Below are 23764 nucleotides of genomic sequence, written 5' to 3' on the forward strand. Positions count from 1 at the left end.
TTGAAATTGTCCTCAATTCGTCTCTGTAAAAATAAATCTCCTAGGAAGCTTTTCTTTCCCAGGCTCTGCTGGAAGGTCAGTGGTCCCTCTTCCACCCCCCGCAACGGTTAATCCCATCTTTGCCATCAAGGCATGGAAATGCCGCCCAATTACTCAGGCCGCCAAGCAGTTGGGGGGCCGGGTAGGTGCGGGGCTAGTCAGGTGCTAGGCTAGGCAGGTACTGAGCCCGCGGGTGCGGGGCCGGGCCGGTACTGAGCCCGCGGGTGCGGGGCCGGGCAGGTGCGGGGCCGGGCCGGTACTGAGCCCGCGGGTGCGGGGCTAGTCAGGTGCTAGGCTAGGCAGGTACTGAGCCCGCGGGTGCGGGGCCGGGCAGGTGCGGGGCCGGGCCGGTACTGAGCCCGCGGGTGCGGGGCTAGTCAGGTGCTAGGCTAGGCAGGTACTGAGCCCGCGGGTGCGGGGCCGGGCAGGTGCGGGGCCGGGCAGGTGCGGGGCCGGGCCGGTACTGAGCCCGCGGGTGCGGGGCCGGGCAGGTGCGGGGCCGGGCCGGTACTGAGCCCGCGGGTGCGGGGCTAGTCAGGTGCTAGGCTAGGCAGGTACTGAGCCCGCGGGTGCGGGGCCGGGCAGGTGCGGGGCCGGGCCCGTACTGAGCCCGCGGGTGCGGGGCCGGGCAGGTGGCGGCGGCGTGTAGGCGCGGGTCGGGACCGGGCGCCCGCCGATGCGCCTGTTCCAGCGGCGGCCTCCCCCTGTCCTAAAGGAACCCAGTTCCCGCACGTGGCACGCGCCGGCTGCGGAGCGCGGGGAAACACCGCGGGGCGCTTCTGACAGTCACCGAATGGCAGGCGGCTCGCGGGTCGGTGTGCTTCTCCCTCCGGCCACCTGTCTGCTCGACGTGGGCTCCCGGCCGCGCCGCCCAGGGCCTTTCCACGGCCGCCCACCCGCCGCGAGCGCCGTAGCCTCCCGGGCCCCGGACGCCAGGATGCGCCCTCCCCACGCCCAGGACACCGCACCTCCCGCGCGCTCGACGCCCTTTCTGGAACGTCGAGTTTGCGGCTGCGCGGGGGTGGTCGCACGGCATGCAGCCCCGCCCGCACCTCGCTAAAACTCGCGATACCTCACCCCTCCCACAGGCCCGCCCACCCCAACGGCCCGGCCGACCTGGAAAGTTCTAAACCCCTGCGCACGCGCTCTGAGGCCCTTAACGTCCGGGCTCCGCCCGCCCATGACCACGCCCCTTTCCGTCAGGGAGTTTCCCGTCGCCGCGTCTTGCCAATCATCCACTTCTTCCCCCGGGCGGCCTCGCAACAGGTCTCTGATTGGCTGATCATGAGAGCAAACGCCGAGGAGGGTCGTGACGATAGGCTGTGAGCCTGTCCCGCCTACCGGCAGTCTACGCGGGAGGCAATTGGCTGGCGCCTCCGTCCAATCAGCGGTGGGCTGTCGGATTCAAACCGGGATCGTTGGGCCTGTGGTCGGTTGGGCGCAGTCGAGTCGTTGCTCTGGCCGGACCCGGACGTGTGGCCCGCCGCGCCCGCTCTTTGCGCCCCGTCGCTCCCGCCCGCCCGCAGGATGGCCCACAAGCAGATCTACTACTCGGACAAGTACTTCGACGAGCACTACGAGTACCGGTGAGCGGGGCCGGCCGGCGGGGCTGCCTTAGCCGCGGAACCGGAGCCGGGGCCGGGGTCGCAGCGCGTCTGCCGGGGTTCGGGTCAGGGCCCGAGGTCGGAGGTGGGGTCAGGGTGGCGGCGCGGGCCCCGGGGCCGAGGCCTGTGGCCCGCCACTCCCCGCCCTTTGTTCGCGGCGGCCGAGCGGGGCGGGGGGCTCTGCGCGGTCCGGCAGGGGCTCCCCCGGCCTCGGCGCGCGGCCGGGCGGCGGCTCTGGGCCTCGGCGCCGCGGGCACCTGCGCTGGGACCGAGCGGGGAAACCGGCCGCCCGGGGCGGGGCCGGGCCTCGGGCACCTCCCGACGCGTCCCGGGGGCCGGGCGCGGCTCCGGGCGGGGGCGGGGACGCCCGGGCGCCGCCGCCGGGGGCTTGGCTTTTGTGTGGCGGTGCTTCGGCGCCGCGGAGGCCTGCGCGCCCGGGGCAGGGCGCGGGAGTAGCCGGAGTCGGTGCGGTAGCCCCGCGCTCCACCGTCGCAGGCCCGCGTCACGGCCCCCCCAGGAGGGGGAGAGGCTGGCCGGGGGCGCGGGGTGCAGCCCAGTGCTCGTGAGAGCTGGACCTGAGCTGCGGCTCCGGGGCAGTGCGTGCGTGGTGCTGCCGCAGCTTTAGGGGGAGTGTGCACTTACACGCTTGACTGGCGCTTGTGCCTCACTGATGCGTGGGTTCTTTTGTAGATGCGATCAAGGCTTGGGTCCGTTGAATGGCACTCGGATCGAGTTATTAGAGGGCCGTGGATTTAAGCTCACACAAGCTGTAGAGCAGCTCTCTCAAGAGCCTCTCCACGACGAGCCGTCTGCTCTCTGGGAGGTGGCTGCTGGCGCTGCCCGCGTAGCTCCTGCTTTAACGGGCCTCCCCTCCCACCCGCGGCCCCGCCGCCCGCCCTCCCCGGCAAGCCCGTCAGAGAAGCCCACGTCGGATTTGGGAAATACTTCCCTTACCTGTAGTTAGGAGACGAGCTCCCCGAAGTAAAGTAGAGGTAGAGTTAGGCGAGTTTGGAGCTATCGAAAATTTCTCCTTTGTAATCAAACCTTGATGAAGGTGAGCCTGTTTCCGTGATTAAGGGGCAAGGGAGGGGCTGTGACTTGTGGGTAACACACGGATACGTTTATATGGTTGTACACAGTGTGAACACAGACAGCTAGCTGGCATTCCATTTCTCTTTGAGGCTAATCAGGAACTGATGTAGAAGGCAGAAATAAGAGTCTTTGCAGAGCCTTCAATGTAGATAGATGTTAGCGCAGCATTTCAATGTAACTTACAAGATGCGTGTTAATTGGCTGTTCATGTCATCAGCAAGGCTTTGGGTCAAAGTTGGCTATCAGTAAGTTTTGGGGGAATCAGATGTTAAATGGGGGTGTTCATCTGCGCAGGGTGTCAGCGCCCCAAACCCCATGTTGTTCAAGGGTCAACTGTAGTTCACTGGAATTAGTAAAAATAGTAAGCATAATTTCATTTGGTGGCCTTATGGCAGATCTAGCAACACAATACAGTTGTTCTAAGGCTCACTTTTTTTGTGTAAATAATTTGTGATGGGTATTTAATTCACCAGCCACAGACTGTAGCGTTTAAGTTGATGACTGTTTAGTGCTTATTATGGGTTCTGGGTTCAGTTTTCTTTTGTGCCAGAAAGTGTGACTAACCAGAGATTGCACCTTTCTCATATCCATAGCCAACTGACTTTCAGGTAGATGGATGTTTTATACTGGTCAAAAAATTTGGTTAGTGGTTGTCGATGACTGTATAACTTTATACTGCTACTGGAAATGGTAAAAATGGGTCTGGGAATTGTGATTTATAAAGAACTTTTTAGTGCTGTTAAGAGGGGTGCAGACTTGTCTTTAAGAATTTTTACAAAGCTACAATTGTACATCTTATTGATGTTTTGACATTGAAGAGTATTGCATGTCTTCTTAAAAAAAAAAAAAACTTAATACAATTTTGGATATACGTCATATCCAAAGAATAGAAGATAGTTATTTAATGGATAGAAGTCAGTAACTTACTGGAAAACTGAACGTCTTTGTGCTAGGTTGCCAGGTACACATATATACGTGGGATTTGGGTTTGTTTTTTGCTTTTTATTTAAACAAAGCAACTTGTAGAGTATACAGGGACTCATCTACAGATCTATAATGTTGAGTAATGGGAAACCAAATTGACTGTAACAAATTATTTTTTCCTATTATGTAAAAGTCTACAAGGGTCTGGGATGTCAGTTTTACAATCAGGAACCATCCTCAATTTACGCTTCTGTGGTCTTAGATGGCTTCTCTGGCTCCCTGATCACATTAGTCTGCTTCATAACCCATCAGGGAAGAACAAGGAAAAGAGTTGGGCATGTTCTTTCCTTTTGAAGACAGTTTCCATAAGTTACATATTCTTTGCTTATATCTTATTGACCAGGATTTAAGTCACCAGAGATGGCTGTAGGGGAGGCTGGGATGTTTTGGATAACCATGAGCCCGACTTGGGTTTGGGGATTCTATTTCTGAAGAACATTGAAACAGCAAGCAGTCTCTTAGAGAAGAAAAGGCAAATCCTCAACAAAGTGCTTTCTGCTTTTGGACTGTATATTCTTCCTGTTTTGAACATTAGGCCATCAAAAATCAGAATTAAAGGTAGTAGACAGCCCTCAAGATTGATGTCAACAGTAATGTAACAAGAGTTGCTTTAAAGATCTTTATTTTGAACTCAGGATATTAAGTATCCTAAAAATGCCTTTATAAAGTGATCATAATTGTAGGAAAGGTGTATTTAATACTTGGCTATATCTCTTAACAGGCATGTCATGTTACCCAGAGAACTTTCCAAACAAGTCCCGAAAACCCATCTGATGTCTGAAGAGGAGTGGAGGAGACTTGGTGTCCAACAGAGTCTAGGCTGGGTTCATTACATGATTCATGAGCCAGGTAGGTGTTTCCATTTAGGAAAGCATCAACTGAAATAAAAAAGTAGTGGTTGTGGTTTTTGAAAATTGTTAAGTAATATTGACAGTCAGTGGTATTCCCAAAGTAACCGTGGTAAGTTTGACTATTCTTGGATGGCTGATTCCTTTCTTCCCTAGAAAGAATTCCAATTTTGTAGTAAATAATACCACATGAGTGAAAGTAATGCATTATTCTACCTGCAGAAAGGTAAGGAGTTAAAATCAATTCCATTTTATTTTAAAACGTGTCATTATTAATAAGTATTTTGCTGTAAGCATAATTCTGGTGTCCTGTCTCTGAAAACTGAGAACTCATTTTAAGACATCTTAAGTGTCCTTAAGTTCTTAGCATAGAAGTTAATGCAATTTGAAGTGATTTGTCTTTTCCTTTAATATTCTGTTAAAAGATAATTGGGATCTACCACATTAAGGTGAAATAAGGTAACCTAGTGAGTGAACCTTGTTGTGTTATGTTATGAGTGGTTATATTATTGTGTGGATTTTACCAGAGCTTCCCAGATACGAAATGGTAAACTAAAACTTGTGGGGTTAAATTCTGCTTTTGCGTTATCAGTAAATAGATCTAACTTAAACAATTTATAATGCTTTGAGCAAAATTTGAGGGCATGCTATAGAAACCGAATTAGGTGGAACTAGAGCTTGTTTTCTGCCCTTGTTAAAGAAAAGCAGCAATAGCATCAGAATGTGACTTAAAACTTTCTTGGGATTGGGGGCATTTAATTGTATCAGGGTTCAAAAGCTCTTTCTCCAGCTAATACCAGAGCACAGGAGGAACTTAACTCTAGAATCCTGGGCTCCCACCTAATGAAACAATCTTTGGGAATGGGCCCCTGGGATCTGCACTTTTTACGGGCTGGTGGTTTTTGAATTTGGTGTTAGGTGTCTTTCCTTTTCACTGGAATTGAGATTCTAAAGGTAGAAACCATTCTCCCCGAAGTGGCTTCTCTACTTAGCATCTTTTTCCAGGGTAGGTGAAACTAAATTAAACAGTGGCACACTGTGGGGAATGTCATCATCAGGTGGTTTTCTTCTGTTTATAGTTGACAGTGACTTTTGAAGCAAAATTTATTTCAGATATTTCTATAAAATGACAGCTGATCATAGATTTATTTTGGTTTAATTGAGAATTTGGCATTTTGGTTGAATGACTGAAAGTTAACCATACTGTATTAAAATTATATAAAATATTTTGTTTCCACAGAACCACATATTCTTCTCTTTAGACGACCTCTTCCAAAAGAGCAACAAAAATGAAGTCTATCTGGGGATCGTCAATTGAATCTTTTTCAAATTTAATGTATATGTGTATATAAGGTAGTATTCAGTGAATACTTGAAAAATGTACAAATTGTTGATCCATACCTGTGCATGAGCTGTATTCTTCACAGCAACAGAGCTCAGTAAATGCAACTGCAAATAGGTTACTGTCAGGTGTTTAAGATAAAATTTCTTCTAGTTGGTTTTCTCTTAATATAAGTGCCTGTTTGACTTTACCTGTTGCTTTTGTTAAATAAAGTTTGTATGTTGCATTTATCATTGAAGTTTTTGGGGGTTTATTTTCTTAAGGTTCACTTGTGTCTGTCGAGGTTGTTAGATTTCAGTTCTACAATTTTGGAGGAAATAAATTTACTTTAAAGAGATAGTTTTAAATGGGTTAGAATAGCTTGGTTTGGGGAGGGTATGACTTAATTCACTTATGAAGTTTAATGGAGACAGAGTTCATAACTGTATTGCTAGTTTAGTTCCTGAGACTTGTGCACTTGTGTCTAAGGCCTGCCACATCGAGTGGCCTTGAGGGAAACCACTTATCCCTGTTCCCGTTTTACTCCACGTGCCAAGTAGGGGTAATGTTTCCTATAAAATAGCACAGCATTTTTAAAATGTAAAACACCATTCCATACGTAGTTTGTGTTCGTCTGTAAGTTGTCTCTTTAGCTGCTAAAGAATACTCCTGAGTTAATGCAAACATAGACCCTCTCATCTGCTGTGCTGGGGAAAACTGAAGTGAGCTGCCAGCAAACACCCGAGTCTGCTGGTCCTCTGCGTGCTCCCCTCCTGAGAAGGGTGTCCTTATACAGAAACAGCACACAGCACAGGAAGCGCCACAGGCGGCGCCGAGCAGCAGCCCAGAACGCACTTTTGCCCCAGGGCCGCACCCCCTTCAAGTCCCGGCCTAGCGCCAGGAAGCCTCGGGGACCGCCAAGTCAAGGGAGCCGTGACCCCGCGGCAGCCCCCGACAAGGTCGCCGCCGGGCCTGTCGGCTGTGTTTAGGCCTGTTGCACCCACCTGCGGTCCCAAAGCAACAACGCCTGGGGGGCTGGGCGCTGCCGGCGCTTGCTGCTCTGAGTCGTGCCTGGGGGTGAAGGAACCGGCCTCCCCGCGGGGCAGCGCTCACGTCGCCAGCCCCTGTCCCGCCCCTGTCCCTCCCGGGGCTCCCGGGGCCCCCGCCCGGCCCGCCCCCCCGCCCGGCCCCCCCGCCCCGCCCCCGGCCCCCGCCCCCCGCCCGGCCGCCCCCCCCCGCCCCGCCCCCGCCCGGCCCCCGCCCCGCCCCGCCCCCGCCCCCGCCCGGCCCCCGCCCGGCCCCCGCCCCGCCCCGCCCCCCGCCCGGCCGCCCCCCCCCGCCCCGCCCCCGCCCCCGCCCGGCCCCCCCGCCCGGCCGCCCCCCCCCGCCCCGCCCCCGCCCCGCCCCGCCCCCGCCCGGCCCCCGCCCGGCCCCCGCCCCCCGCCCGGCCCCCCCCGCCCCGCCCCCGCCCCGCCCCCCCGCCCCGCCCGGCCGCCCCGCCCTTCGCAGTGGCTGAAAGGGACTGTGCAGCCTGGGAATTCTCTCGCGTTTGCTGCCCAGTGCTCCAGCCCCTGGCAGTTGACTGCACCAAGGCCTCCTGGGCCTGGAGTCCACGTCCTCCTCCGCCTCGGGGGCCCCTGGCCACACCGCATCCGCGGCCTGACCGCCGCCTCTTCCGACGCGAAGGCTGCCGTCGCTACGCCGGGCCACGACCTTCAGCGCGCGCACTTCCGGCCGGAAGTAGGGGGACGCGCGGCGGGCCCAGGCGCGTTTCTGTGACGCACTTCCTGGCGTCAGCTCTGAAGACGGAAAAGCGGTGAGCCGGAGCGCCGCGCGTCCGTGCCGCCAGCCGACGGGGCGGCTGCTGGCCTCCCGGGCCGGGCCTCCTCCGAGCCGCGCATCATGGCGTCGGAGGGGCCTCGGGAGCCCGTGGGCGAGGTGAGGACGGCGCCCCGGAGTGGGGGCGGGCGTCGGGGCGGAGGCGGGCGGGGGCGGCGCGGGGCGTCGGGGCGGGTTAGCCGGGGGAGGCCGCGGGCGCCGGGAGTGCGCCCCCACGCCGGCTCGCCGCGCTCGCGTCTGGGAGCTCGGGCAAACGTTGGCCGAAGCGCTGGCCTCCGCCCGGCCTGCTCGGCAGCACCGCTAGATGGAGCCCTGGCGGCCGCACCAGTCGGCCTTCGAGTGGTTTCTGAAAGCGTCGGAGTCAGTCTCCCCGTGCGGCCCCGAAGACCAGAAGACCAGGTTTTACGTTCAAACCCCCAGGCTCTGTGACAGTGGAATGTCCTTCTAGCAGGGCTCGCTTTTGCTTTTCAACAAAACAGCTCTTAGTGGTTCGCTGAGCGACAAGCAAAGGATTTTTGTAACTTTTCTTTTTTGAGAAATTTGATGGAAACGAACTTCCGCAGTGCGTTTGAGTCAGCCGTCCCGCGGCTGGGTTTGCCCACGGCAGTTTTCGGTTCTCGGTTATCCGTAACGACAGCGGGGAGGGTGACACACCTGTACTGCAGGTTAAGGCTGAGGGAACTTCGTAAGTTGTCCTGATTCTTTCACCGGGATGGGACTTTATTTCCACTTTCATTGCTTGCTCCCCCCCCCCCTTTAATATTTAGTAGACCACTTCTTTTAGTAAAAAACCATTGGGGGAGAGGTTGTTAGCAAACAGATTCTCGTTTTTTGAGGTTGAAGTATTTGGACAACAGACACTCCTGCGACTGGCATTTCTGGGACTGCTAGAACCCAGCGACTTTCCTTGGGTTTTTTGTTCACATTTGCTTTACCTCCAAATGTAGGTAGTCACCCTCCTCCCCCCACTTTTTTCCTCAGGGCATCAAGTTGTCAGCAGATGTCAAACCATTTGTCCCCAAATTTGCTGGGCTCAGTGTGGCATGGTCAGAGTCTTCGGAAGCACGTGCGTTCCCTAGCTGTGCAGCCACCTACTACCCGTGTGTTCAGGAGCTTCCTGTGCCTCAGTATGTACCCTTCTCAATACCTTGCCTTCCCTGGGGACTGAATGGGGATTACACTTTCAAGTATGCTGCACCTGACATAGTCCGTGTTCTCAGTACGACCAGAGGGTAGGATGCTCCTCCGCCAAGAATGGCCTGAGGCAGTGGCACAACTTAACCTGCCCGACACCCAAAACGGAAACCTCAGCTCTCCATACTCACGCAGTTATTTTGGGCAAAGAAGGTGTGGAGGTTGCACTGCATTCACTAGTTTCAGGGTTCGTTTTTGCATGGGGTCTGAAACTATCATGTGTCTGACGGGAGATGAGGTGGCTGGGGGTGTAGAGAGGAAACCGGGCAAAGACGAGTCCAGAGAAATCAGCATGCTCTGTGGTTGTAGGGTGTAACATTGTAAAATCTTGTTTGGGGAAGGGGAAGGAGTGGGGGCTTGCAACCATGGCTGCTCTTTTGTTGGATAGTTCTTTGGAAATTGCTGAGGTTTGCATTCCACTATTTTTCTTTAGATATGTCCTGTGGAGTTGGATTCTAGAAGCTTGGGTTATAAAATTCTTCTAAGTTTGAATTGAGAGAAGGCTTATGTTGGTTTTTCAGTTTTCCTTTTTCTTCTCAAGTTTCATTCTTTAGGTATTTATATAGTGGTTTGCGTTAATAGCTGAATTTAGAAAAACGTGCGTTAAACTTTTTATGTAATTGTGTAGAGTACTTGTAGGCTTTTTAAAGGTATGCATCACCTTTACGCTTATGTAAGAATCCTTGACTTTATGTTCCATCCATGTGGGTCATTCTTGTTTCTTTTTCATGCCTGCTTAGTGTTGATTGCATACTTCATATAAATTCTAGATTTGCATTCACAAGATTGAAATTTGAAATGAACAATGAAACCATCGAGTTGTTTGGTGTATATAGGTTGTATTTTTTGACAAAGTTGAAGTTCTGCTTGTATGTGCTTTGCTAGGATTACTGAAGTGTTCCACTGAGATTTCATCCTTTGTTAAAGGAAGGTTGGCATGGGTTTCATTTGGATTGTTCCCTACCTTGGGTGGTTCACAAAGTAAAGTCTAAAATATATTTCACTCAGTGACAAGGATTCGAAGCCATCTGCTGGATGGGATTCCAGTTACCCAACATAATGGAAAACATTCTTACAGCTAAAGTAACGTTCTGGAAGTAGCATGAATCGAGAAGAATCAGAAGCTTAAGGATGTGCACTGCTGAATTTAAAAATTAGGTTTCTTAATCTCTTACCGTTTTTTAGCTTTGATTTAAAAAATATTTATAACCAAGGAAAAGATTGGGTGACAATATTCTTGCCTGATGAGAAAACAATTAAGGACAAAAGAGGCGTGGGAGCAGAGGGGCAGGGTTAGGAAGAACAGGAAGAAGCCTTTGAAGGGGGCAAAACGGGGACACTTTACATATTTGAGAACCCATTACCTGGTACATTCTGATGGAGGCTAAGAAGTCTGCTTGAGCCAGGTTTCTTGTAAATGGAGATCTCTGCGATGAAAAAATGGAGTAAGGAACTTATGTTGTCTTTCCTGCCTGTCCCACTGCCTGTCTCAGTCCGTGAGGTTGGCAGGAGGTGTCATGTTATTTTTACACCTGAGAAACTGGGGCTGGAAACGTGTGTTCAAAGTCATTCAGGTAGGCAGCGCCCGAAGCAGAATGACCGTCCTTTCTTCTGACCTGCACTCAGTCGAACTCCCCACAGCTGCTGCCACCGCTGGCGACAACTGCTGAGCATTTCATCGTGTTGCAGTCGGCTGTCAGCTGCGGGCGCTTCTGAGTGGAAGTCTCAGCTGTGAGACCTAGTAGTTCTGGACGGAGTGTGGCTCCCGTCTGTTTGGTGGCTGGAGGAGCTGCCGGAGCCTGACACGTCCTGGCCTGACGGCAGGGACTGGTGCGAGACTATTGGGGCGACTGTCAAGGACGAGGGACCAGGTGAAGTGCTTGGGGGAGCCCGCACGGTACAGCCGCAAAGACCAGGTGTGCTGGGTAGGAGGTAGGGCACTGCTGGTCGTGTCTTACACGGAGTCGGAACGCTCACTCCTGGATTCTCGTTCAGCTTGAAGGGAGAGGGGCATGAAGCCTCGGACTGGGTTCCAGGCACTGAAACTCGGGAAGAAATACATGGAGCCCTGCTGCCAGGAGAAAGGCTCCCGGGTGGTCCTGTGGGTGTTGGCAGGAGAGAGGCTGTGGTGGTTTCTGGCTGAGTACGTGCGGGGGGGGGGGGGGGGGAGGGGGGTGGGAAGAGGGGCCGTTTGGGGACCAGCAGCTCAGCTTGGACTCCAGTACCGGTTAGGGAAGAGTGAGCTGTTGTGTGGGAACCCCCTGTGGGTTGGAGAGCGAGGCCCGGAGCTGGCGAAGGTGCCCGACTGCAAGTGCGTATGTGAAGTCTGAGCAGAATGAGGAGAGGTTTGGACTCTGAGTCTGACTGGAGAGAAGGAAAGTGCCGAGGAGGGCCCTCCACGGATGAGCCTTTGGAAGGTGGGACCGGGTTGCAAGTCCAGGCTGGTGGAGCTTTTCAGGGGATCTGACAGAAGGGCCAGACCCACAGATGCCGTGGCTAGGAGGCGACTGGGCTTGCAGGAAGGATGTCCTGGAGACTCGGGATGGTTGGTAGGGATGGGGCAAGGGGAAGTGGACGCAGTAGGTCAGTGGGTGTTGTGGTTACGGGGGAAGGCAGGGCGGCCCAGCTGCAGAAGTGCTGCTCATATACAGGGAGGGGTGGGTGAGAAGGTGGGCGTCCGGGCGTGTGTTCTGGGCTGGGGGTCGTCTGCGCAGTTTGTGGCAACTGGAATGTTACGGACAAGCTGCTTGAAGCCCCAACAGATGCTGTGGGTTGTTGCTGTGAGATTTTACTGGGTGTTGTTCTCTGCATATAATTGCATTGGCCTTGAATGGAAAGCAAAAAACCAACTTTCCAGAGGAAGAAAGACCAGTGAGGACTTGTCCAAAGTGGAAAACTAGATTTTTGAGTTGAGCCAGGACCCAGACCGAGGGCTCTGGGTTCACGGATGCAGGGTTGCTGGGTGACGCGCCTTCACAACTGCTGGACCCTGCCTCCCTTTACCTAAGTTTCTTTTTTTTTTTTTTAAAGATTTTATTTATTTATTAGAGAGAGAATGAGAGACAGAGAGCACGAGAGGGAAGAGGGTCAGAGGGAGAAGCAGACTCCCCGCTGAGCAGGGAGCCCGATGCGGGACTCGATCCCGGGACTCCAGGATCATGACCTGAGCCGAAGGCAGTCGCTTAACCACCTGAGCCACCCAGGCGCCCCTTTTACCTAAGTTTCATTGGTCTGTCCGTTTGTCTGGTTTTTGGACTTGGGATATCATCTTTTTTACTGTGTTTTGCTATGCGCCCCTCTTTGCCCACCTCCCTTGTGAAGAACAGATCCTCCCACTCCTTAGATTTTCTGAGCTTCAAATAAAACAGGGATTCGCATCTGAGAACAGGATGATGCTTTAAATCATTTTCTTCTCTGCAAAGAACAGCACTAGGCCAGGTGTACTGAAAAAAGTACAGTAAAAGGGTTTTTCTTGGGTTTTCACTAGGAATAGTTCATTACTAGAGTTAGTGAATGATCTTCCTGGGTGTGAACTTATTGTAAGATATCGTGGGCTCAGAGACACCAATAGCATGCTGTCCAGTTAGGTACCGCATGCACGTGGATGCAGGGAACATTCTGGCAAGTGTGTTTCAGGTGTGGGTGGTGACGCCTTTGTCCTGCAGTGCAGGCCCTTCCTTGCCCCAGAGCAGAAATACTATGTATTTAAGAGTGCTGCCTGTGCCTGTACCCACTGGCGACCCAGCCGTGAGAAGATCGTGCAGGACGTCTCCTCATTAGCTCTGATGTTCCTGCCTTTCAATGGTCCAGCACCCTTTGGGATTCCGTTGATTTTCCACAGAAAGATTTTCAGCTCTGGGAAGTCACAGAAACATCTGCTGGTGCTCACTTATGGGAATGAGAAGGGTGTGTTTTGTGTCTTAGTTCATCTGCTCAGCCATTTCGCCATTGTGTCGTCTTCCATTGCTAGAGGATTGAAGCCTCTGACTGAATACCAAATTTACTCACAAAATCAGTGTTCAGTTATATTTTGGTTTAGCCTAGCAGCTTGAGCAAACGGGGGCATGGCGGTGTCCACAGATGGCACCTGTCTCGCTGGTGGGTTGCAGCTCTCAGGCCACCATGGGTGCAGTGTCCCCTTTGCAGCTGTGGCCCTGTGAGGCCGAAAACCACAGGATGTGGTGGTCGGGCTGGAGGTCGGATGGGCCGGTGGGGGTTCTGCAGGGAGCCCTCTCCGCAGGGAGAATGGTCTGGGGTGGCCCTTTTGGCCCTAGGTGGCTGTGGGAGGCTTTTGCAAACGTCTGACAGTGTGGGAGCACAGAGCTGCCGAGGCGTCCCTGGGCTTTGCTGCTGCACGTTGTGACACTGTCCTGCCGTGGGTGCTCAGCTCAGCAGTGAGCACGCAGCACCGGGCAAGAAAGAAACGCTGGGAGTTTTTATTCCACTCTTACAGATATCTCAGTGCCAGAGCGAATGACCGGAAGATAATAAAGAGTTTAAATGTGCTTATTATAGAATAGCTCCTTGGTTTGTGGTAATGAAATCTTCAAGTAAAACATATCTTTCTTATTTAGGCAGAAGCTCTATGCTGAAGATGTGGCCTTCGGAGCTTCACCTTTTCCACCTCAGTATTTGTCTTCTGAGCTTGCTCTTCATCCGTGCCGTTACTCTCCTTACCCCGTGGAGGGCTCACAGAGCGGCTGCCCAGTGCCGGGCTCCCAGTATGCTTGCAGCCGCCCCAGCGCGTACCGAGGTTTTCAGACCGTGAAGCCGCGAGGCGAGCAGATGTGCCCTCTCCCACAAGACTCAAAAGCTTTGTTTAAGGTTAGCACGCTGCTGTGGTGGTGGTTACTGTAGCGTTTAAAATGGAAAGAGCCGGTAGGATCTCACATGGTATTTTAAGTATTTTTTATCTTTTTTGTGCATTTAAGAATTGATTTTTCTTTATTCTTTTTTGAAATGTTTGTGAATCCTTACGGTTTTGCAATTTTAAGCCTCTTTTTATGGTGCTCGTTTTCTTTAATTCATGTGACTTTTTAATTTTTCCTGCAGAAAAAAACATATGAGCAGAAGTTTGACAGCAAGAAGGCTGATGGATCTCTGTCATCTGATATAAAATCAGTTAGAGGTTCACATCCTGTGTCCGTTCACGCTGACGCTAACTTGAAACCAGGTGAAAACGACAGACTCTCTGATGTTATATTGTCCTTCCCGGCCCGCCCCAGAAAGGTCGCTGTTCTTTGTACACCTGTTTCTGTGGAGGCCATCGGACTCCGAGGGGATCCTGGAGGGCTCTCCGCCTGGGGAGGGACATGTTGTGGGGGGCTCTCTGGTGTGCCCTAGTGTGTGCAGGAATCGGCCCAAAGTCACGTGGCAAGTAGGTGACCCGCACAGGCCTCAAAATAAGTCCTAAAGTAAATCACAGCCGCATCCTTTGTACTGTATTTGACCATGTTCATTCCTGAAATAGCTTCTCTGGTGTTCTGTTGGGACACTTTTTAATAGGTGGAGAGTTTGCGGTTTGAATTCCATCCTGAGCAATAGCAAACCTGGGGCAGTGTAGTTAGTTGGGGGACATGTCTGCTCTGGCCTTGGAAACCACTGTTCTGCGCTATGGCTGAAAGCTAGTGATTCTGTGTGGTGTAAATTACGGACTAGTGCAGTTTGATGGCTTATTTATAAAAAGAGCTAAAACCTTTGTAATCGTGTATTTACTGGGAATGACCAATTGACGTGCATAACTTATATTACTTGTTACGTAAGTTTTTCTCTTTGTGTTGACTTCACTTAGAAACCATTTGGCGCATGGAAGTTTGCAGGGGAAGTTGAACAGTTAACCGTCATGATTGGCTTCATGGCCTTACAGCCCACATCAGGATTCATTTGTATTTAAACGAAGGGATGTGGAAGAGAGTCCAAGTTTACTTCTACTTGCTTTCTTCCAAAGTTCCTCTCAAGTGTGGAAGATTTATCTCTGAAAAGAAATTTGTTGGCATCTCTGTAAATTTGCAGAACTCTACAATGTATATTAAGAATAATTAGGTCAGGTTGCAGTAACTAGTTTATCAACTTTAGAATCGTGCCTCAGATTTGCAGCACGCCTTGCTTTTTTCTTCCTGGTGGCTCGCCCAGAGCAGCCGGTGCTTGTGGTCATTTCTCTTTCGCACGTCACACAGCTTGGCAACACTAGCAAAGGGGAGGGCGTTCGGACAGTCCCGTGTTAGTGTGTCAGCAGCGGTAGACTTCCCGCCCTGCGGTTGAGGTGTGAATACGGGTCTTCACACAATACCTACCTTTTCACCTCTTTTGATTCTGTAAATACAGATGGTTACCAGAAACGGACAGACAGGAAATCCAGAATCATTGAAAAAAGTGGATCTGCCTCCAAACCTGAGTTTGAATTTACCAGGTTGGACTTTCCCGAACTGCAGGGTCCGGAGCACAGTGAGAGCTCAGAGACAGAGAAGCAGTCCAAGTGGGGGCCTCTGCGCTCCGCCGCAGCTGACCTGTCTCTTCTCCGAGAGGTGGTGAAACCCGCCGTGGTGACAGCGGAGGTGAGTGCGGGGCTGCCTCTCTGTGTCCCTCCTCCTCTTCTCTCCCTCCCTTCTCCCTGCACACCTTTGTAGGGGCCTCACGGCGCACTTCGTCTTCCTGTGGCGGCCTGGCTTCCTTGTGAGGACCTTCTGCCTGGACTCCTTCCAGCCTGGTGTGGTCCCTGGTACAGCTGTTCTTTTAAAAGAATCACCTAACGAGCTTCCTCGTGCTTTCTAGCTACAGGGGACGGAGGTTGGATCCCGGCACGGGTCCCGCTGCGTAGACAGCCCCTGGTGATCACCTCACGCCCAGCATTGCATTCCGACAGCACGTTTACCGGCACAGATTGTTTTAATCCAACAGTAATAGGTCAAACTGCATAGGGTAGCCTCTGACTTTTCCAGGCTTTTTATCCGTACCTCTCTCATTGATGAGATCACAACCTCAGCAGAAGTAATCACTGTGTGTTTTGTTTGCCACTTAATGATTTTAAAATACGCTGTGTTCCACATTTGGTCTTGGAGTTTTAGTCCATCCAGGTTCCAGGAAAAAACATGAGGTTAGTAGTCCCTAAGGTGGCTTCTCACTCAGTTCTGCCGAGGGGGGTAGGACAGGGAGAGGGAGGAGACAAGGAAGGAGGCAGCTCCCCCGTCCACCGACCTCTTGAGTGGAGTGGGGACTCTGCTTCCTTGAATGCACTTGGGCGCCTGGACACTGCCGTCCAGAGGTGGGCAGGGTGGCTGGCCGTGTGCACAAGGTAGCCCGTTCCACACGCGGTGACCCTGACGCTGTGTGCCACGGTGCTTCCCTGCGGCTTAACCGTGATGAGGAAGGCAGGCTGGCCAGCTGGCAAAGAAGAATCTGGTTTGGCCGCTGTGGGACCCTTTGGTCCCGGCTGGGTATGTGGAGTAGCTGAGCCATTGAGGGGCTCCACGTCTGCCTCCCTGGTGGTCAGTGCATAACCCCAGCCTGTGAGTGCTCTATGGAAGTAGGACAGGCTGCCAGGGAGCTGTGGCGGGGTGTGAGTGACCCCGTTCTATCACGTTACTGGTCACACACGTGCGTCTGGACACGAAGTGAGGCACGTGGCGCTGTGGGGAGGGGTACAGACTCCTTGCCTGAGGATGTGTTCACACTCTTGAGTTACATGTGGACTTTTAATTTTTTCTTCTAGAAGAAACTTTTCTCTTTGTTATCTTAGTAGTATTTTTAAACATGAGAAATATTTAAAAGAAAACAGTTGACCTTGAAAAACACAGGTTTGAACTGCATCAGATGTGGATGTTTTTGATAAACACAGGACAGTACTGTAAACGTATTTTCTCTTCCTTTTGATTCTCTTTATGACGTTTTCTTTTCTTTAGCTTACTGTACTGATGGGATATAGTGCATAACGGATACTACATGCAACATGCGTGTTCACTGTTCACGTGATCGGGCAGGGCTCGGGTCAGTAGCAGGCTGTTAGTAGTTGTTTTGGGGTTCAGAAGTTCCATGTGGAGTTTTGGCTCTCCAGGGGTCGGCACCCCAACCCCCCTGTTGCTCGGGGGTCACCTGTAATTGTCTGAAGTTGTACAAGAGAGAACCATGTTAAGCACTTAAGTCTTCTTCTAATGGTACATTGTGGGGACTGGGGATCCCCCTCAGTTTGAAGTTACGCATCTGTACGACTTTGTGTTTGAGTGTTTAAAACTTTTGACATTTTTCCATGTCATTGAGTAGTTTTTGAAAGCCTGCTGTACTGCGTCTCTATGGGTATGTGTAATTTATGTAACTGTTCTTGGACAGGTAAGCCATGGTGAGCGTGGAAGTTTTATTTATTAAAAGAGGGGGCTGTGTTTCAATAATTCTATTTTTTTTACTGGGCTCAGGTTTAATGAAATGGCAAAGTGGGAAAAGTTTTGAAGGATATGAGCTTTAGAATCTAAGTCCATTCAGATTTGAATGGATCAGTTTCCTTTTGCAGTGAATGCCCTGGTCGCCCTGAGGTCACCCTGTGTCCTCACCCGCTCCCGTGTCATTTGCTGCCTCCTGTTCTGTGAATGTTTGTTGGCTCTGTGGGCTTTCCTGATGGATTTTTTGGGAACTTCGGTGCGTGGGCATGGTGAACAGTGCCCCCCCGCACCCCCCCCCCCCCGCAGGGGCCCTGCTGCCTCAAGTGGCGGGGGCACATCTGTGCTGATGCAGAACTTGTCTGTCATGTACTGATCTTTCACAAGTTATGTGGTATGCGTGCTGTGATCCTCTTAGTGGGGCCGTGTAGAAACAACACACAGGTGTTTCTGCCAGGGGGACACTGTAGGCTCAGCTGAACACCGTGGGTGGTTTCTCCTATAAGGAGTGAAATTTGGTATTACGTATGTTTTTACTTTTTTTTTTTTTTTTGTAGAAAGAGCTGGAGGGAAGGGGGTGTGGCGAGAGGGGCAGAAGGAGAAGGAGATAGAGAATCCTAAGCAAGCTCCACCCCCAGTGCGGAGCCCAGTGTGGGGCGCAGTCTCACGACCCCGAGATCATGACCTGAGCCAAAATGAAGAGTCGGATGCTCAACGGACTGAGTCACCCAGGCACCCCTGGAATTTTTAATTAGCATACATTTTGGAGATTTTATGAATGGCAAGGGAAACTATATTTAAAAATTAAGTGATTACTTTCAAATTGAAATAGTAAGATGGTGGTTTGCTTTTTAGGGTGAAGGGGCGGTGAGAAGCACGGACGCAGCGGAGACCATGACTGGCAGTGCTGTGGCTGATCCCGCCTCCTGTACCAGAGGTAAGAGGCACTGCCGCAGCTTTAAGATACCAGTGCCCTGTTTTCCAAGTTCACTTTTAGTTCAGTGCAACAGAAATGTTTTTGTTTTAAAGCCTTCCTTAAGACAGCTGATGGTTTATGAACAAACTGATCTCACTGTGAGAAGCTGGAAGTAAGTACACAAGATCCCCCATCAGTGTGCAAGGAGTGTAAAGTAGGAGCAAAGAATTTTAAATGAAATGTGTCTAGTTTGTCCAGTTAAGGGAGAAATTTTATGAACTCAGAAATGACTGCTTCCTTAAGTATAGCCTACACCAGTGGTTCCCAAAGTTTTAGGTATCAGGACCCCTTAACACCCTTTAAAAAGCCCCAGAGAGCTTCTGTTTATTTGCATGATAGCAATCAGTACTTGAAATATCCAAAGTTAAAACTGAGAAATTCTAAAAATTACTTTGTAATTCTCATACAAGTAACAATGATAAACCCATTGCCTGTTAACATAGCGTGTATTTTTTTTTAAGATTTATTTATTTGAGAGAGAGGGAAAGAGAGGCACAGGGAGAGAGAATCTCAAGCAGACTCCCTGCCGAGCGCGGAGCCCGACATGGGGCTCGATCCCAGGACCCTGAGACCGTGACCTGAGCTGAAGTCAAGAGTCAGACGCTCAACTGACTGAGCCACCCAGGTGCCCCAGCATAGCATATTTTTATGAAAAATAACTTTCCAAAGTTAGATTGTAGTGAGGAGCGCAGCCTTGTTTTACATTTTTGCAACACTTTACCGACTGGCTCAGTAGCGCAGCCTCAGCATGCAGTGATTTCACTGTCCCGCATCATGTAGCCTCCTGAAAACCTCGCTGGACACTCAGGACAGAGCGCAGGGAGGCTCAGCGCCCATTCCTTCCGTCAGGAAAATGGTTTTGATGCTTTGGACCCCTCAAAGCGTCTTGGGAGCTTCAGAGCATTATTAGAGATCTGGCCTCAATGTCCCAGAAGTGACATCCTCAGAGAGAGTTCAGTAATTCTGCCTTTAATTTTTCTGAGTAGCTTCTCCTAACAAGACATTTTTACAAAATTATTCCAGTTGTATTCACAAGTGTGTTTTCTTTTGCATTCTCACGTGTGGTAAATGTGTGTTCGGTAAAAACCTTCACTTACAAGCTGACTTGGATGGTGTGTAGCTCTGGTACAAAAGCAGCCTGTCTGGCTTGGGGGGATGCACCGGCTGCCCACGGTCAGCCCGGGTCCTCTTCTGTCTGTGGGCACCTAAGGAGTAACGTTGCTGTAGTTAGTTAGGCCTGAGATGTAAAAAGAAAGAAATTACCACTTGCTGTGGGAGCTGAGGTACATGATTTTTGACTTACGGTGTTAATGGTACATAACAAGATGTGTTAGGCCAAAATTTGATCTTTGCCCTATTAATTTTTGTGTGTTTGCCACGTGGACTTAATTGTGGATTATTATTTTTTAACTAAAACTATAGTTTGTCTGCCCACCTGCACCCCCAAGTTAAAAAACCAGTTGCTAGGAAAATCATGCAGCCTACAAGTTAATTCTGCATGGTGTTCCAAGAAGAAAGCTTAGCAAATGCTCGTTTCCAAGAGAATGTTCTGAGCACCAGTCTAAATTTAATTATGCTCTGAGTAATGACCTCATGTAATACATGTTTACAATTTCTTTTTTTTTTTTTCAAAGATTTTATTTATTTATTCATTAGGGACAGAGGGGGAGAGGGGGAGAGGGAGAGAGAGAGAGAGAAGCAGAGGGAGAAGCAGGCTCCCAAGGAGCAGGGAGCCCGATGTGGGACTCGATCCCAGGACCCTGGGATCATGACCTGAGCCAAAGGCAGACGCTTAACCATCTGAGCCACCCAGGCGCCCCATGTTTACAATTTCTAAGTATTTTTATTTTACTGTTGAGATTATTCAACAACTTTGGTTATCTTTGAGCAGAGTTATCTTGGACACCAATGGGTTATGTTGTTCGGCAGACGTTATCTACAGAACAGTCACCAGCCCCTAAAAACGTTACTTCCATGATAAACCTAGAAACAGTCGCTTCGTCAGCAGACTCAAAAAGCGTTAGTATGTCACCTTCTGAAGTTTTATCTTCGGATCCTTCCTACAAAGAGAAACACATCCACTCTGCTAAAAAGGTATGTGTCACGTTTGGGTTATGTTGATCTTCTGTGCCACTGAATAGTCTTTTTTTCTCAGATCCTAACAAAGTTTTTGATTCTGTGCTGTAGTCGCTAATTTGAGTTGGTTGTATAGAACGTCAGTCAAGGAACACAAGTGGTAACTTTTTGAGTAAGGGACGATGTAGATTTTACACCCATGGTCTTAAAACATTTGTGAACCATTTTGAAGTCTTTAAAGAAGAGGTACTGGCAGAAGTTCATGCTCTGGTGTATAAAGTCCTGCCTTTTTCCCCCCTCTTTCATCTGTTGAATTTAAATTGCTTTTACCTACTAGGGTAAGGACAGCAAGACAACTGAATTCCACCTTTTGTGGTCATCTGGTATATGTTACTGATTCTTGGTTGGTTGTAGCTTATCGTAAGATAGCATTTCAGAATCCATTTTTCCCTTTCAATTCAAATAGTTTTAAGCTGTCATTTTCATCAGTCCCTAGATTTCTTTTTTATTGGTCTAAATTTTGTTCTTGATTTTCATTGTGTATTGATACATTATTTTAGGTGGAAATATGGCCGTGTTTGTTGAGTGCAGTGATGTCCTTTTTGAGTAAGAGGACATTTTCTGTTACCCAGGGTGTCATAGACCACCCCCGACAAACGGGAGCTGTGTGTTGACGGTCTGTTGATGGAGGGAAAGTGTGCTGACAGTTACGGCGAGGTCAGACCTGTATGCTTGTCCTCACAGCTTTATGAACAATGTGAAGGACACCGGAGGTGCGGGCGAGTCCCTCTCTGAGTACACGCGGCGCCACCAGCTGTGGGCATGGGGGCCCAGGTGACAGAGCAGGCCTCAGGCTGGGGCCGCCCCTCGGCTGCCGTCTTGCTGTCTGAACCAGAGTTCCTCATGCACAGTTAAGATTCTCAGAGTTAATATTAACGTTTTTATTTTCTTAGAACCTTTTTTTTTTTTTTTTAAGATTCCATTTATTTATTTATTTATTTAATTTGAGCGAGAGACAGCAGGAGCAGGGAGGAGAGGGAGAAGCAGGCTCCCTGCTGGGAGCCCGACTCAGGGCTCAGTCCCAGGATCATGACCTGAGCCGAAGGCAGACACTCAACCAACTGAGCCACCCAGGCGCCCCTAAAATTATTTTTTAATTGTAAGTGTAAGAAAAGTTTATTTTAGACAAGTTCTAAGATAAAGACAGAGTTGCCTGTAGTCTCACAACCCAGAGGACATGATCTCCTGTGTAACGGAGGTGGTAGGATCACGATGGTTTTTCCCTCTGAAACTCTGTGTTGGTGCGCTCTTATTACCGAAATAGCAAATGTAATACCACAAAGACCCACTCGTGAACGAGGTCCTCTTCCCTTTGTTGCCCACTGGAAGCCTGCATTAACAACTGGGTATATGTTCTACCTCAGGCTCCTCAGAACGTCAACAAGTAGAGGCTTGTCTTTTAAGTTTTTTCTTTTTAAAGATTTTATTTATTTATTTGACAGAGAAAATGAGAGATACCACGAGAGGGAAGAGGGTCAGAGGGAGAAACAGACTCCCTGCCGAGCAGGGAGCCCGATGCGGGACTCGATCCCGGGACTCCAGGATCATGACCTGAGCCGAAGGCAGTCGCTTAACCAATTGAGCCACCCAGGCGCCCTTTTTTTTTCTTTTAAACAAAAATGAGACCATTCTACACAACTCATCCTTCAAAGTTGCCTCTTTCACTTATGGACAGGTCCTCTAGGTTAGGAGGTAAACATTCCAGGAGCCACTGGAGGGTAAGTCCCCGCTGGGGATAAAGCAGGGCCCCCAACACGGAAAGGCCCTGCTCTCTTAGCACCTCCGTTCTGATAGACCAGCGTGGTGTAGACTGGTCGTGATTGGTGCTTTGGAGGGGGATGGAGAGGGACAGGCTGCGTGGAGGTGGGACCACCCTTGAACTGGAATGAGGGCGCAGTCCTGGCCTGGATCCAAGTGTGGGCACATGTGCAAGAGGCCCTGAGGCCAAGGTGCATGTCACCTGACTTGAGAGGGAAGGTGGGAGCTGTGGGGTCACATTCAGCAGGTGTGGGATGGGTCCACACATTTGTCTGGTTTGAAGGCTCCACAGGAGTTTCAGATGTGTGATCAGGTTTAAGGACCACTGGGCCATGGTGCTAGAAATGGCCCACCCGGATTTATTTTTTTTACTTTATTTTTAAAGATTTTATTTATTAGGGAGTGCATGCGTGTGCACACATAAACGGGGAGCAGCAAGCAGAGAGAGAAGCAGACTTCCCTCTGAGCAGGGAGCCCGATGCAGGGCTCGATCTCAGGACTCTGGGATCATGACCCGAGCCGAAGGCAGATGCTTAACCAACTGAGCCACCCAGGCGCCCCCAACACACCTGGATTTATGAAAAGACTTCAAGTTGGTATTAGAGATGTTAAAATAGTCTCCTCTGGCTCAGAAGTAGGTATGTCCAAATCTACCAGTTTCAAAATAATTGGATAAGACAGCTTTTTCAACAGATTTCTTTTCCTTGAGAAGTACTCTACTGAATGCTGGGTCTTTGGAAAATAGAGATGAGGAGCCAAACTCTGAACAAAGTTGCCATGTGGTTAAACAACTTGGTGTCTCAAGTTTGCTCTGATTCATGGAAGCAAGCATTCTATTGAATGTCTTAAAAACCCGTGATTTTTGCTGTGTTTTTTGTTCTCTGTTTAGTCCAAAGCATCACAAGGTGGCAATCCTGAACAGGATGAAGCCTCAAGAAAGCATAAGAAAAAGAAAGAAAAGTCTAAATCAAAATATGAAGTCTTGACCGTTCAGGAACCACCAAGGATTGAAGTACATTTCTATTTATTACTCACCTTTTATGATCTAATTAAATGGGCCTGCCCTAATAGAAATACAGATTCATATGGGCTTCCTAAGTGAAAATCTCCAACATTCCCTTCGATAATCTTTGCCCAGTGCTAAAGAGAATAGCCGTCTCCCATACTCTTCGCTTTGGCGGCCCGGCGCAGTGGCTGAGTCATAGTGGGCACCCGGCGAGCGGGTGCGTGCGTGAGTAGTCGAGAGGGATACTTGTGTGGAGATCTAGTGGTGTGCATACCGTAGTGCTCATACTTACTCCTCAGTGCCTTGTTCACCTGTTTTTCCTTGCTTTGGCATGCTGGCTTTTGCAGGGTCTCCTTTTCTATCCAGAAATGTGAATGTAATGTACTTCACTCTAGAGAGAAATTAGAATCCCATAGCTCCATCATGGGCCCTGGCCAGGAGAATTGCACAAACTTGCAAAAGCACCCTGTGAACTGTTTTCCTGTGGTACTGCAAGATAGCCCCTGTCCTGCAAGGAGTCGCCTTGGGTTCAGACTCAATACCAGACTCAGCAGCCTGGCTCCAGGTGCTCAGCTCTGCTGCGTGCCATCCAGCTTAGGGC

At 50.4% G+C, this 23764-nt stretch overlaps 2 protein-coding genes across 3 annotated transcripts in view; both read left to right on the forward strand.

Moving 5' to 3' along the window:
• Positions 1–1468: 1468 nt before the first annotated feature.
• Positions 1469–6142, forward strand: CKS2 (CDC28 protein kinase regulatory subunit 2). Its single transcript, XM_028117405.2, has 3 exons — positions 1469–1625; positions 4441–4568; positions 5808–6142. The coding sequence occupies exons 1-3, from the start codon at positions 1567–1569 to the stop codon at positions 5858–5860; spliced, it is 240 nt and encodes a 79-aa protein (XP_027973206.1). The 5' UTR covers positions 1469–1566; the 3' UTR covers positions 5861–6142.
• A 1535-nt stretch (positions 6143–7677) lies between these two features.
• SECISBP2 (SECIS binding protein 2) overlaps positions 7678–23764 on the forward strand; it is a 51067-nt gene continuing 34980 nt past the window's right edge. For both annotated transcript variants that reach the window (XM_088019174.1, XM_088019175.1), the window contains exons 1-8: positions 7678–7826; positions 8709–8854; positions 13496–13745; positions 13974–14094; positions 15246–15475; positions 18143–18224; positions 20155–20357; positions 23047–23169. In XM_088019174.1, the coding sequence (XP_087875300.1) occupies positions 7791–7826; positions 8709–8854; positions 13496–13745; positions 13974–14094; positions 15246–15475; positions 18143–18224; positions 20155–20357; positions 23047–23169 (1191 nt within the window). In that variant the 5' untranslated portion in view covers positions 7678–7790. The remainder of the gene's footprint in view (positions 7827–8708; positions 8855–13495; positions 13746–13973; positions 14095–15245; positions 15476–18142; positions 18225–20154; positions 20358–23046; positions 23170–23764) is intronic.

The sequence above is a fragment of the Eumetopias jubatus genome, unplaced genomic scaffold, assembly GCF_037043125.1.
Source record: "Eumetopias jubatus isolate StellerSeaLion01/CBP00866 unplaced genomic scaffold, mEumJub1_p1.0 scaffold_15, whole genome shotgun sequence".
In the NCBI taxonomy this organism is placed as follows: Eukaryota; Metazoa; Chordata; class Mammalia; order Carnivora; family Otariidae; genus Eumetopias; species Eumetopias jubatus.

Coding starts and splice junctions, on each gene's coding strand:
- CKS2 (XM_028117405.2), top strand. CDS start 1,567: ATGGCCCACAAGCAGATCTACTACTCGGACAAGTACTTCGACGAGCAC. Junction 1,626..4,440: donor GACGAGCACTACGAGTACCG/GTGAGCGGGGCC, acceptor ATCTCTTAACAG/GCATGTCATGTTACCCAGAG. Junction 4,569..5,807: donor TTACATGATTCATGAGCCAG/GTAGGTGTTTCC, acceptor TTGTTTCCACAG/AACCACATATTCTTCTCTTT.